Source organism: Chelonoidis abingdonii, chromosome 6, assembly GCF_003597395.2.
Source record: "Chelonoidis abingdonii isolate Lonesome George chromosome 6, CheloAbing_2.0, whole genome shotgun sequence".
Lineage (NCBI taxonomy): Eukaryota > Metazoa > Chordata > Testudines > Testudinidae > Chelonoidis > Chelonoidis abingdonii.
Window position 1 is genome coordinate 61,260,479 of NC_133774.1, and position 16,095 is coordinate 61,276,573.

The 16,095-nt window shown below is 36.7% G+C and overlaps 1 protein-coding gene across 6 annotated transcripts in view; it reads right to left on the bottom strand.

The window, feature by feature from the left end:
* Positions 1 to 16,095, bottom strand: part of ARB2A (ARB2 cotranscriptional regulator A) — a 363,106-nt gene that overhangs the window by 24,447 nt on the left and 322,564 nt on the right. The window contains exon 11 of one of the 6 annotated variants that reach the window (XM_075067100.1): positions 14,274 to 14,398. The exons of the other annotated variants lie outside the window; for them this stretch is intronic. Within the exon in view, the coding sequence (XP_074923201.1) occupies positions 14,289 to 14,398 (110 nt within the window). The 3' untranslated portion in view covers positions 14,274 to 14,288. Of the gene's footprint in view, positions 1 to 14,273; positions 14,399 to 16,095 lie in introns of those variants that run through there. 6 annotated transcript variants of the gene reach the window in all.

Genomic DNA, 16,095 nt, shown 5'->3' on the forward strand with positions numbered 1-16,095 from the left:
AAAAATCCCATCTTCAAAGCAGTGTTTGAATAGTGTGCATTACATAAGGTGTGGAGCAATACACTGAACAGCAAAGAGAAAACAAAATACTGTATTACTGTATATTTAGTGAGCACTGTGCACTGAAGAAAATAGTGAAAAAATAGTATACAGTTATATAATTAAAGACTGTATTGTGTGTGTATATTCAGGGGGATAGATTAAAGCTGCACAGACAACCTTAATTATGGCATTTTCCTAACTTTTGAGTTCTTGACTTTTCAACCTTTGCATTCTTTTAACATTGCTTGTTTGTTTAATAATTTATTTTCAAAAAGGACTTCCTTCTTAAATAAGCACCCTTTTCCCTAGCAGTTTGAAAATCAACTCCTTGCAAACCAATATCTAAGTAAAGCCATCTGTATCACTTAAGTCCTTTGGTTTAGCTGCTTTGGAGGCAGGGCACAGGCAGAACAGCTGCATGGTATCTGTGATAGCCTTGAACAGACTGGCATTTTAGGAGACCTGGAGGAAGATTAGGGTTAGGGCTGCAAGATCCATGATTTTGCAGATCTGATGGCTCAAAAAGAGGGTAAGAGGTAACAGGGATCACTGCATTTCACCCACAGGACAGAATACATATTATATTTTTAGGGTTTTTTTATTTTGTTTGGTCAAACACAAACTTTGAACTATTTGATCCCAGCACATTGGTGTAAATGTTAATGAATTAGTCTTTCTAACATTTCATGTAAAATAGCAGTTAAGAATGGATGCTCATAAAAGGCTTATTATTGTGCAATATAAAACACATACCAATAAAATGCAATATTTTTATTAATAGTTTCTTTTTATGATTTTAGTCTTTGTTAAAAGAACAGTACAATAAAAACAACAAGTGTCAAGAATAAAGGAAAGGCAATATTTTCTAAAAAACAAATACAAATGACTGAACCATAGGGATTTTCATTACAATCCCAAGGGAAGATATATAGGATGCTTAACTTTTTATCTTGTGCGATATGCAATGTGTATGGAATCGAGAACTTATTTTGAAATGACAAAAAAATGTTTCTCTTTCTGCCCCCTGACATTAACATGCATATATCTCTGTTTCATATGATGATAGTCACTTATATTAGAAAAAAAGGAAGAGGCATCATAGCCACAGCCCATTCCATGGGAAACAAAATCCATTAACCCCAAAGTAAAAATTTGTCTGATTGATTTTCAAATTAAAAAAAAAAACTGCTCAGTCCAGCCAAGTCATATGAGGCTAAATTTTTAAGAGCAGGCACCTAAGCTGCACACAAAAAATATGATAGGCAATGCACATAAAAATGCATTAATGTGCACAAACAGGGGATTTTATATGTGCAATCACCTATTTGTACTCACATTCACCATTTGGCAGCCTGTTTTTGACAGTTTCAGACCATGTTGCTATTTGAACATATTATGATTGTCGATAGCTCAACACACTTGATGGCACTGTCACCTATGTTTTATTGTTAATTCCTTTGAATATTATCCATTATAGTTTATTGGCGTTATGTTTGCTAGCATTATATCCATGGTCTATGTGCTTTTCAGCTTGGGTTAGTATTATGATTAATGTTACTGTATTTTATATGAGTATGCCTTTGTTCATTACTCACACACTTAACTGTGTGCAGGACACCAGCAGTTGATGCTAAAAGCCAGATTCTCAGCTGGTGTGAACGGTCATAACTCCATAGTTCCATCAATTTACACCAGCTGAGGATCTGGACCCATATACTTAACTGTGCCTTTTTTTCCTTCCATTTTAATAAAAAATATTTGAACCAAAAAGACAGCTATGAGGGCAAATTCTGCCCTTCTTTCTATGGGTGTGTACACACATCCAGATAGGTACTGGAATTGATGGGACTCCACCGCATTGTGTGGCATCTAGGGTTTCTTGACGGTATTCCAGCTGCTGAGCTGGATAAGCATCCATAGAATGACTCTATAGCCATTCACCAACCTTTGTGGGAGGGGAGGATTCCTTCTCCCTGTATCTAGTTAGCCTGGTGCACAAGCAGACACTAGGTTCAGGATTTGTCCATTAACCCCCAATGGCTCCCATATTCTATGTGTTGGTTTCCTACATTTAGAAATCAGGCAGCTAGTACACTACAGAAAAGTCAATGGTACATATTACACAAATAAGTTACTCAGTTTATTGAGTAAGGGGATCCTGGCCCACTGAAGTCAAAGGGAGTTTTGCCATTGACGGCAACGAGGTCAGGATGTCACTTCTGGAATTCATCCTAGCAAATGTGTAAGAATCAGTCAGTCACACTGAATTTTTTTTTATGCTTCACATTTTTCCAGCTCCCCCCAGAGAGTCTAGCCCCAACTTAAAGTAATGTCTTAACTGGTAACAAACTACTTGATAGGCTTCTCCGTAAAAGGCTTCTCCTTTAAAGAACTCATGATGTGAATATTGAAGACTTATTTCTATCTAATATACCTTCAGAGTGTAAATAAAAGAGTATGTCAATCTGAAATGAAAACAAAAATCCCTTGAAAAAATCAAGATTTTCACTTTTCAAAATACATTTTTGAAAACTGCAGTTTATTAAAAACTGCTGAATATTGTTTTTGATCAATATGGTCCTATTTTTGAGCAAAACTGACAAATTATTTAAATTTCAAAATGACAATATGAAAACGGTCCTTTTGTGACCATCTCATGGAAAAATAAAATGTTTGAGTCATGAAACTGATAAATTTTATATGAAAAGTTGTGAATTTGTCACCTTCACAAAGCTGTAGTGTACAAGAAAAAATATTTTGCATCACATATCAAGTGTACTGCATGCCTGAGCGTATGTAAAAAATCACCAAGGATTTTGAACATTACTTTGTGATGTAGAGCCTCTGATACAGTACTCTTGCATATATGGTTGAACAGGCCAAAGTCAAAGGTTCTGGGGCAGATCTAGATCAGAATTTCTGTGGTTTGGTGGATTTAAGTAAGTAACTTAACAATATCTCAGTGTGCTCTCCTGTCATAGAGGGCCATCAAAAGTGTAAACGATGTCAGCCTGCTGAGCAACCGCTGACTAATGCTTATAGAGATGTATCAACATCTTTCATACAAAGCTAACCACATTTGAAATTACTGATAGGAGGAGGGATTTGATTTATTATTTGGAAAATGAACCAGAAAGATTCTTAGCCAGAAAAGTTGTTGTTAATCTGCCTTCTGACAGTTCATTATTTTTGTTGTTGCTTTTGCTTAAATCAGGGCACACGCAAAAAGTTCTATCATTCATTACAAGTTTTATGTACGTGGAATTCTATTACTTAGAAGCAAATTCTCTGAGATAGTGCAGTCTAGGCGTTAAGCTATACAAGACCTTATATATATCTTATATATAAAATGATAAAATAATAATAATAATAATAAGCAAAGATTGAGTAGCAAGGTAAATACTTGGTTTTAATCTAGGCCACAGACTTGACGGGACATATTTTCAAATAAATTCAGTGTGTAACTGCATGCACAAAACATGGACTAGATTCACAGCTGCTGCTTTGCCCCCTTTGCACAGCTCCCTTACTGAGGTAAGATGCCCTACATCATCTTTTCCTTCTCACTTCTCTCATTCCTGTCCTGTGCATTGCATAGCTTGGTTGAACCCAATGATCTGGTCCTGAGTGTGCAATTTTTAAATGTCCAATTACAATTGCATGTGTACACTGGATGAATATATATGCAAATAGGTAATTTGTAATCAGTGGATTTATCTGTTTGTTCTCAGAATCACAGTAACTGCATTCGCAAATTAGGCATTCAATTGCACATTCATTTTTCAATGCATACCTAACCTGTCTAAAAATCTGGCCCAGTGTTTAACCTTATGTAAATCATATGACCTCACATTGCCTCAGTCTATCCATCTGTAAAATTAAGCAGCACCAGCAGCTCACTAAAAAAAATAATCACATACTATATTAATTGTACACTAGTTTCCCTTTGATCAGTACTATAATGTATAGTACTCACTTATGCCTTTAGACTGCAGGTTCTTTGAGACAAAGATTTAGTTTTAGCATTGCTACTTGCTACTGTGTTATTTTGCATAGTCCCCTTATGGCACTACATAATGTACATTTATGTCACAGTGTAAGTAATAATTCTGCATTTGAGTTCAGTTACACTGGTAAGTAAATTATTACACACATAAACAAATCTGTTCTCTACCTTCAAATATTTTTATTTGTCATATAATTATATCATGTATATCTCCTCACAGATGTATAAAATATATTCTGAGGAAAACTGCCACATGATGTTGTTGCTTGTATTAAGTTAATGGTATATTTGTGTACTATGTTCCATATTCATATACGTGAAACATATTTGTATACATAGATAACTGCCAAATATTTCAGTTCTGTTACTGTATAAACAGGTTGATATTATCAAAATGAAATACCTACTAACTTATCTGAATGTTTTGCAGATACAAATTATCAACATATATTTCAGAGAGTGTGTAATTACGCTGCTAGGTCTACCATTTAAAGACAGCACACAAGTTTAACTATGGCCATGGCTTTTACTAATACAATTAAATGAAGATTTATTCAACTGAAGACTTCACTGCTATTGTTACCTGCTTCCTCACTACTCCAAAGTGGTCCTCCTTAATTTTTACGTGGTCATAATTGGCATCTGTCTAGTGGGTGTCATTTTAGTTCCAGTCAACCATTAGGATTTGGCCTCGGAATAAAATCCGAAACTGCCCTGTTTCTTGTGTAAATAATTTGGGTTCTGATAAGGATGCCTCTATCTGGGCTTCATGTTAAAGTCCTATTGTCCTGGTCCCAATTCTTATTACAGAACCTGACCTCTGTCCTTAACTAGTACATAATCTCTGCAGACAAGCCAAACCTGCATAATATGCAGGGAAAGATGAAACAAACTAAATCTGACCAATCAACCAAAAAAAAATCCCAACCTTTTAAAATCATTACCAATCAGTCAAAAGGCCTTCCCAGCCCCGAAGTATTATTAATAAAATATACTGCTTTCCAAGCATGGATCTCAAAGCACTTTATGAATAATATCTACCTACTACCTTTCACCAGCAGATCTCAAAGCACTTTATAAAAGTAGGTCAGTATCATTATCCCCAGTTTTACAGACGACAAAACTGAGACAGAGACTGGGGAAATAACTTTTCCCAAGGTCAAACACGAGACCAACAGCAGAGCTGGGAATGGGAACCAGTTCTCCTGAAGTCCCTGTCTAGTGCTTTGTCTACTGAGTCACATATCTTTCTGCATGACTAGTGGTATACCGAGACCCAAGGACTGCAGGAGGCTGAACATTTATATTTTTCATACGCTGCACAACCTGTAGCATAAACATTGATATTATGGTAGAACACACAACCAACCTAGCGCAGGAAACACCTTTAACTGTCCCCAGGAGCAGGTATGTTACTCCTTACCAAGCACCTCTTTATATTCTCTTCTTACTGTTCCAAAGAAGAGAGAGAGAAAATGGCTCTCTGGTGGGATTCAGACCTACCCAGCTCCCCTGCCCTGAAAGGGGATAGAGGGAACAAAGGCTCTGAAATGAAGTGGGAATTTTTAAAAAAGAAATTTAAATACCAAATTCCAAGTGCCAAGGGATATGAAATGAGTTGCAAAATATTAGCATCAGAATATTTCAAGGGGAAACTTTTCTAAAATAAAGCAAGTAAAGGAGCTCAGAGCAGCTACAACAATATTTTACACAAGACAGGTAATGTCACTAATAACACTGAAAAGGGAACATATTATCAAGGGGTGCAACAAATTATATCATATAACCCCATCTGGGTGGTTTAATTTTATGTTTTTAAAATAAGTTACAGGGCTTGCTGTTTGCCACAAAAACTTTTTTCAAAAAATGCTCAGAACAGTGTTACAAATGTAGATAAGCTAACAGTAACATTAGGGCAGAGATGACCTTGTCTATTGGCTATTCAACGTCAGGATAGCCCCAAATGTCTAAACTGAAGTTGACTTTACAGATCAAATCCTATGGGTCTTGAATTTACATTTCACAAGCTTAATACCCTGTCTGATTTATGATTTACCTTGTGAAACTACAAGACAGTTGTACTTTAATGACTTTACTTTTTTGAGGATAACTGGAGCTCTGACAATGGCATTTAAAATGCACTTACATCAGAGCTGCTAATAGGCCCATAATGATTCTTGATTATGTTTCAATGAAAGGCAATTGAGTGACAGGTAGCTGATTTTGAAGATCAAATAACTTTCTGCCGCCCCTGCACAGTTCCCAGCTGCTGCACACATTATATGCCAATACAAATGTAGTGTAAAATAGACAAATATACTGTAACTACCTTATTAAATGAGACACAACATGGATATTTAAAGCATTCCTGAACCACTTAACGCTATTACTGGAAATTTTACACATAGAAACAAAACAAAACTTTCAAACTATTTCAGTGGAAAGCAAAACAAACACCTCTCTACCCATTTCTTTTACATGTGCTCTCAGAGACGATTTGTTGATACTTAGTCTCGATTTTGCAAAATTAAGTACCACTGCAACTTGTTTTCACTTTAAATGTAACTCATGAAGTAAACACAGCATTTTTTTTGTATGCAGACATAAGTACTATCAAAGATACCTATATAGATGTTTAAAAATCCTGATACAGAAGGCTGCTGCTAATAATATACAGCTATGATGTTCACTTTGTTCAATGTTATAAAAGCCCACTGCTTGTTGAAATTTATTTTACACTCTAAACTGTAAGTAAATAATGATAAGACATCACAGTCTGTCTGATAATCTTTGACAACAATTCTAACACTGTCATTGTGGCCACTGGAGAAACCTGCACGTACTCAGCCCTGACCCACCGAGTCTTTTATCTGCATGTGTACTCTCCACAGGCCGAGCAAATAAAGGCCAAGTGATAATTTACACATGAATCAACTTTCTCTGCAGAGTAGGCACCAGAGACATTTCTTTTCTCTGTCACTGAGAGAAAAGCAGCCAGGTCTGAGCTTGTCTCACCAGAAATCATACAAGTGAAACAGTGATATGTTGGAAAATGGCAGATCAGCAAAGGGAAGCTGTTCTGAATGCCTGATAAAAATGGCAGCCACAAAGGACTAGATGAATATTTAGCTTGAAACAGGACTGACAGTAACAATGAGTCTTTATCCTATTCAAAACAGGTAATGTCCTACAAACTGAAATGGAGATACAATCCTGATAGAAGATTACACAAGATACTTGAATGGGTATAGTTAAAGAATTCAACCTACATTTTAATGAAGAGTGAATCCCATGATCATTTCATCTAGTTTTCATTTACACTACATCCAGTTACCTTATGTGACTGTTATGACAAAGGATATACCACTCATCTTGCTTATAAGATAGCTGCTATGCAGTGAAATATAGTAGCCAATGGTAAAATATAACTCAAAACTTGTTCATGAGAAAAATTAGGCACAAATTTTACATGAAAAACTTCCTGAAAAAGATAAAATGATATTTGTTTCCAACTCAGATCACATGTAATGAGGGCAAATTTTACAATTTTATAAACACAAATCCTAACTATTTCCCCAAGGATATCGAGAAGTGAGGTAAGGGAATAGTACCAGTTTGTTAAATAGTCAAAGGGCAGAAGCATTTCTATTTAATAAGCCAGTCAAAACACTACTTTTATAATCCAAAAGCAGACAGATACACATCTGACTACTACAATTAGTATATATTTTTTTCTTTGTCAAGAAGACAATTTTACATGTGCTACAAAATACACTTTAATGATGACTTAGAAGGTTTTCTGTGCAGTGCACCTGAATATTGTAATGAGAAGGATGAAGTGAACAGGATGTCACCAGTGCCAAAAATTGGATTCAAATTTCAGAAGTTAAGAGTCATCTCCTCATGTTGACTGATAAGACATGCTCCCTATCCTTCCACTTCTTGATGATGCCTGAATAGGCTTTTCTGGAGGCAGTGCTTCTTGTCAGTGATTAACAAGTGGAACCATTTTCAAATGGATACATTTTCTTTGCCTATCTTCTGTTCTCCTCCTTGCCACACATCCCTGTTACCCTCACTCCATTAGCCATTGTCCTCACTTAACTCCACTGCCTGTGCTACTCTTTGTACAAAGAGGTGAGACCATATCTCAGAATTTGGTCCCTAGACTGTAAGCACTTTGGGGCAGGGATCATGTCTTGCTAAGTGTTTGAGTGTTGTAAAAATAATGTTATGACAGTAAAAATATAACTATTTAAACTTAAAGAAAAATATAAACCAAATAGTTTGAATGATTGCAGTTATATGCAATTTGATAAAAAGAGATGAGCTTTTGGGATTTAAAATATAAAGCAAAATGGTTATAAAAAAATGTTCTCTTCTTTATAATTATAACCCTCTGATAGCCCTGACTCAGAGTCCCTATTGAAAATGTTTCCAATATACATTTCTCTCCATTCAGGGCCAGCTCCATGTTTTTTGCTGCCCCAAGCAAAATAATTTTCCCGCTCTCCCTGGCCCCACCCCAACTCCGCCTCTTCCCCGCCCCATTCCAACCCCTACCCCAAATCCCCGGCCCCGTCTCCTCCCCCGGGTGTTCTGCATTTCCCCTCCTACCTCTCCCTCTCAGAGAAGCGGAGCAGTGGCGTGCTTGAGGGAGGAGGTGGAGGTGAGCTGGGGGGGAGCAGTTCCTCTGCTCCCCCCCGGGTTACTTCCTGCAGCCCTTCCTACGCCCCCCCCTCCACCGCAGCTCACCTCTGCTCAGGGCCGGCTCCTGGCTTTTTGCGCCCTAAACAAACAAACAAAAAAGGATCCAGAGTGCCGCCCCTCGGAAAGTGCCGCCCCAAGAACATGCTTGGAGCGCTGGTGCCTAGAGCTGGCCCTGTCTCCATTTTTAAACAAACAGGAGAAAATATTTCTCACAGTTACTAACTGCCTTGTGATTTTGCCCTTCCAACAGAGTTCTGTTATCTATGGGAGTTGCACACACACATCTTATGGTATAACTAGACCTACTGAATTTAATTGTTCCAATACTTACAGTGTGACATGTGTAACGTGAAGAATAACTGTACAGGCTGGACTGTACCCTGTTGGATTTAGTAGCAATATAAGCTTATATCAAATCTTAGTTTACTTGTCTGCTACATTTTAAAGAGTATTATTTGACTGGATGGTAGTGAATTTTGGACTATGTGGTGTTTTGAACAAGCACATGAGCACTAAGAAATAAACTGATACATCTCTCTCTCTCTAGTGTGATGCTAACTGTTACTGTGTGAATTATACTGCTGATAAAGATGTTGCTATGAACTAACACATCACTACAAAGGCTTAATCAATTTACAACATTTACATAATTATAATAAGCAACTCTGTATTGAAAGTGTTTCATTTACATCTCTAAATTTAAGTCGTTAATGCAAGTCCAAAGCAAAGGTAAAAACCAAATGTAGAACACAAATTTTCTACAATTTCTACAATACTATAGGTTGGTTGGTGTTAGCCTATTCCATGATATCTAAAAGATCTTGCCTCATATAGCTTACAATCTTCTTCCCTGTAATATGAACACCTCAGTGCCTGACTGATTTTTTCACCTGACATCAAATAATGCCAGCTGCATTCAAAAGCCAGTCTTGTTTCCTGTTTCGCATCCCCCGCAGGCTTGTTCTAGCTCGCTAGCTTTCTTGAGAAGATAGGAGCAAGTACCTGCCATAGCTATTTCATTTACAACCCTGGCTCAGTCTCCCATTGGTCAGAAGATGGTTCAGTGTTAGAGGAAGGATGCTGCTTGGAGAACATGTTTCTGTTTCATAAGGATCTGCAGATCCAAACTCCCTCCCAGGCCTAACCTTTTGATTCTTTATAACAGAAGAGGACAGGGAGCACAATACATATGTGGACTTCCTTGACTACCCATCACATGAAGGTTTTTCTTTCTGGTACAAGCATTTCTGAGCCTGAGGATCCACTGGGACACACAAGGATGTGAATTTGTTCTTCATTTCATCCTCCAAGCCTCTCTCCTGTAAAGCAGGCTGTGAAGGATTGGAACCTAGATGGCCTCGGTCCCCTCATTCTCCATGGCTTAGGGGAAAGATCTGCACAGTTTTAAAATGTCTATGAAGATCATTTAGGACAGAAACAGATACAAGTCTGAAATAGCAGGATTGTGGAATTCCAAATAACTAATGGTGACAAAGTGCTGCCTGAAACAATACATTTTCACCTAATGTAGCCAATTCAAACCTTCTAGGGGAAAAAGTTATATTCAAGAGGTACGAAAGAGAAGTGGTATCTGTAAATCTATGGCTGAAAGAAAAAGGCCAAAGTTCCAACCCTTCAGTCTTTATTCAACTCTGCATCATAAGGCAAGGTAAACCTCTCTCTACAGGGCTCTAGAAGTGGTATGCTGTTTTGGTTACTGAGTTATAGGAGGACTTAAACCCTCTCACATCCCTTTCAAGAGATCCACTCTGCAGTCCTTGGCAGAGGCTCTGAACTTGTCCCACCAAATAGTTACATGCAACAAAAGGAAGGCTGCCATTCTGTGTTCCAACTGGGAACAGGTTAAATCCTCATTGTCTGTCCCAGGATGAGTGAAAAAGGGGTTAAAATAGTCTTTCAATTCTAATCCACTGCAAGCAGTCCTGCTCTCCCCCAACACACCTAAATCATTTTCTCTGTCCATCCTTTGAACACATGTTCATGCTTTGTCTTCTCTTGCTTTATCTAGTTGAAGGTAAACTTTCATCTTTCTTCTTCTTCTTTTGCAGAAGGAAGATTGTATCAAAGAATTCAGGTCCCAGGTGGGAAGCTCAAACAGGATATAGGTCCCACATACTTCTGCTGAATCAATCAGATGCCTCCTCTGTGCACTTGTTTTGATTGACACTTATTTGGGACTTTCAAATTCCGTTCTATATTAACTTGTTTTATGAGTTCCTGGAAAAAATTAATTTTATTACATCTTTTGTGGTACAGAAGATAGTTATCTTCCTTTTTCACAGTGTCTAGTTCTATTATAGCAACATCTATTTATTGCCTTGACCATTGTGCTGAAAGACAAACATTCATGCCCCTTGTAGGCCACATTAAAATCATATTCTGATATACAGACACCTTAGTCTTATCTCCCTTTTACATCTAGCTCAAAAATCAGAAAAGAACTGAATTAAGCCCAATTTACAAGGGAAGCAGACCATGAACTTTTAGGCATGAGAGTCTCAGATCCCTCAGCTGATGCCATTACTTAAAGGGACAGGTGAACGCCCAATTGTGAAAATCAACAGTCATCATTCCTCTCAAATAAACAGAATTATATGCTCATAAAACCATATTACGTCTTTAAAAAGAAGTAAAATGATATTTGGAGACACTTGAAGAAGTCAAAGTAGACCAATGAATAAGAAAAAAAAATGTCACTGATTCAGAAAGGGGAAAATGAACTATTTTTGAAAGTCTTAACACTATTACTTGCATGTAACTAAAAAGATTTCACTCTATTACATAGCTTCTCAATGGATTGAGAAGCCTACTTGAGTGATTGCAAAACCTACTTCCTTATCCTTTGCTCCATCATTTATCTTCTGCTGAACTAGATTTACACAGTTACTTGAAGTTAGTCCTTCTCAGACACCAGTAGTTCACCACAAACCATTGTGCCAATTTCCACAGCTCTTTCCTTGAACTGTTCACACCCTCTTTGATAAGGCATGGATCTGATGAGGACTCGTATAGGTAATATGAGTGCATGCACATGTGTAGTTGGAAAAGTCATGGCGTTAAAAAAGAACGCTTGCTCTCTAAGGACTGTAACTTATCAAAATATTTCCTTTTAAGGAACAGGCCCCAGAAAGAACCAAAGTGCTTCTAACTACACCCGAGCCCTTTTTAAGCATTGAAAACAAAAATGTGTGTGCTGTAAACTCTTTGGGCAAGTTTACCTCTATTAACTTCATTATTTTGTATGTGAAAAGAAAGTCCATATATTTTTGGACAAAAGGTTTTCTGGGTTGACTTCTCAAGTTCTTGAACAAGCTTTCCTCCTTAGTAGTAACAAAGGTTCTCAGAATAGAAGGACCTATATCATTTCAATGTGATATCTACCGTTCTCATCTGTGTATAGATTTATTCACCAACTGCTAAAAGAATATATGCTTATTGAGACTTAATTTACTAGCTGGGGTGGGGAGGCGGGAACAAGACAGGAGCAGAAAGAGATGACAACACAAAATAGGATTCATTCATTGGACAGACCAATCCGTATATTTCATATCTGGAGAAATACTAACTTGTAAGGGATGCAAGAGCCCACCTAAGCCCTAAAGCTGTTTGGGATACAAAATGTCTATCACAATATACACAATAAGGATGCACTAACACTGACAAAGATTTGAGCTGACTTCTTGTTTTAGTTCTGACCATAATCATGCTTCTTCATTCACCTCTCCCACTCTGTCTTCCCAGATGAGTTGAGTCTGAGGGCAGCGAAAATTTTCTCCAAAGCTGACATGTATGGCTATCATGAATTGGACAGCATACAGTGCTTTGTCCGTATTTTGGTTATCACCACCTAGTCAGAAACCTACAGGTCATTTCTACAACATACACAGCCTCTCCCTCCGTCTGGTAAACTACTGTCTTGAGTCTCTTTCTCAAACATGTGTCCAACATGACAAGACTACTTTAATTTATAAAAAGTAGTGAAGCTGAAAATACACAACAGGGTCAACTGCAGTTGGCAGTTGTCCTAGGGAGAAAAAAAAAAAGTAGAAATGGTGGATGTTTCATCAGTAGCACCAAATGCCATGAAACTATTGTCAAAAAGGAGATATAGTTCCTGATGAAAAGGCCAAATAGTCATTCTGGATAAATATTTTATCCAGGTAGGAGATATTTCTCTTCTTAACAAGAATACAGCTAGTTAAAGAACTTGTCTGAGGTCAGATACTTTAAAGTTGACTAAGAAGTTATTAAATAAAAACATAATTTAACTAGTTCAGAAATGTACATTTCTATTATTCAAATTCCTAAAATCTGACATTAGTTTTTGTTAATCTGTGCATTATCATCAAGGACAAACATGAATTAGAAAGTAATTCACCCAGAAAATGTTTAAATATCTATTTTATTTAACAGTTTTTAAAACTTTGGTCTCTCATGAACACAAGCCTTGCCCCCTCTTAAACTCGCCAAACACATAAATTAAGCAAGCTGAAACCACTTAGCCATTAATAGATATCAGAAAGTAGAAGAATATGATTTAAACTTCTTTGTTTAATATTGTTTTAAGGCAGATTAAGTTCATTATAAGTTCATTTTAGGGCAAAAGCTACTAGAGGATCAGTTCAGATTAGTTTAAAGTGCAAAATATTTGCATTTAATTTGATTTAGGTATTAGTTGAAAATGTCTCATTGGAAATAGGAGGTTCTGTCTGTTGGCAAGACTCATCAGAAGAATGGTAGCATTTGTTTCCTATATCAAGTTGCACAACAGGCTTCAAATATAATTGCAGATGTACCTTCCATTCTTTCATTGTTCCACACTAAAGTCTCTTTTAATTTATTGAAACAAAATCTATACTGCAAAAGCAATTAGAAGAATTAAAATAGCACCATTTACACGGCTGCTTAAGCAGCATTACTCATTTGACACTGAAGGTTCTGTTTTGGGATACAGAATATAAAACCATTTCCTCAAGATATTTTGTGTTCAGCATAAAATATTAAAAATGTCTCATTTCCATGAGATCTGGTGGGAGTTCATGACAGATGTGTTTTTTCTTGTTTTAAATTGTACAGCATTATTGTGTCCAATTAGCCCTGATGATTTACCCATGACAGCATGAACTTCATGAGAGGAAAGAAAAAGTGGATGATCCGCTTAGAGCAAACAACAAAATGGGCTAAGACAGTGGGGGAAAGGCGCTGATTTTAGGTATTTTACAACAAATGGCCACAAGTAGCCCAGAGAGTTTTCACTTATTTATACACCGCCACATGATCCATCATTTTGCCTTTAGCACTACAAAACAGACAGCCTTGGTACAAAGTGTTCTCCAGGTGTTAGCTTAGCAAGAAATAGTGACACAATTATTTATATCCTCTGTCTAGTAATAGAAGACAAATTGATATAAATGAGGTATTTGTGATTAAACAAGTCTTCTAAAGACAAGAGGGTGGACAGCTGAGTGTCATTACCTTCTGTGTCCCTTCTTCAGGCCAAGAACCAGGATTATAAAACAACGTTTAAATGAAAATCTGATCTGTCTATGGCAGTCTTCATATCGGAACTTTCAATTTCATTTATCTTTCTGAAGATTTCCCCCCTCTTTGGTAATGGGCCTGGAAGAGTCCAATGTAAAAAAAAAAACAACCTTGTCAAAATGTCTTGTCTGGTTCCTTAGACCATACTGACAGTATTAAAGTCTGCTAATAGCAAAAGTAGTAATTATGTGCTAAGGAATTTACAAGGCAACATTTAAATCACATAGCCACAAGAAAAATAAAGGTGATAAATGAATATGATAGCAAATGAATACCAAAATCATCTGCCTTAAGTATGAGTAAAATTTAAAAAGTTAAGATTGTAACGTTTCAATTAAAACATCTACACCATTTCTTTCACCTGATTGTAGCCCCATATGGCAAGGTCAGCCCTTTCAGTGAACAAACAGCTCAGTCGCCTCCAGTGTAGCTGTTATCTTCCTCAACAAGGGGAGACATTTGGCACAGCCTAAAGCTGGGGCATGAACCCTGGCTAAGCTTAAGACATTTATCTGACAGCATCAGCTGACACTCCACAAACACATTTGCTCTCCATGACCCCAGAGCATTTGTGATTAATCAAAAATGTATCTTGGATCTTGAGAACAAGCTACAAGCAGGCACACACACACAAAAAGAATATGCTCTAGATCTCGCTTATCGACTCAAGAGGTATATTGAATTTAGAAATAGCAAATAGAATAAAATGATCAATATGTTCTCACTTGTCCATGGAAGAGCAAACTTTACCCCTCAAGCAACAAACATTGATCATGTAAATGTTTTTGGAGCCACTTTCAAGTAAAGAAAGCAAAAACATCATGCTTTTTTATTTGTATTTGTTTTGGGGGTGGGGGGGAATAAAAGGGAAGAGTCACAAAGGTGTGTATACTATAACTTAGTTGGAAAGTGTGTAAACATTTAAAGATATGAAGTACATAACATGCAACACTACTGCAGTCTTTTTCACTATTCTGTACTGCTAAAACCCAGTTTTGGTAGCTTGTTGCCAAATGATCTTAATAAAACATTATGAAGGAGACTTTAAAACTTAATGAAGGCACATAATCTGCTTCAGAGAAAACTCTCTGCCTTAATTTAAATGAGACACGGTTATAACATATCCCTCATGTACTGTTTACAATTTATAATTTATGTCTTTCAGTTCAAATACACTACTTTCTGCAGTCAACTGCTAAATGATATGATTAGCATTTGAATACTGTAATATTCTACTTCTCAATAGTCAGAGTAGTATGAGGCAGTGAATTTCTATATTAATACTTTTTTTATGCCACTTTCTAATAAGAATACTGAACTCTAATTAGGTATGCAGGAAGAAATTATGTGTCCCACCCAAGTTAATTTGAAGATGGTTATATCTTTATAAAACTCTCCACAATTGCACTTATTAAATCTCATTCTTTCTTGATTACCTACTGCTTAGGTTACAAGTCTTTTGTGCTCATACAGCACTATCATTCTACCAGAGAAAAACTATTGTATGTGCTCTGGTCCCTGTTGGCACGACAAACAAACTTTCATAGCATGTGATCTCTCTATAAAATGGTGGTACTAATTAGAAGATATAAACTCATGCTGAGGCATGATATGAATTGGCTTTATGCATCTACTAAGCTCACAGCAGTATTAGATTTATGCTGTTGATGGCTTGAACTAATATTCAACTAAAAATTTACACATTTTTAAATCTGCAGAAAAATGAAATAAAAAAGTGATTGTATTTATCAATACAATTCAGCAGAACCTCACTA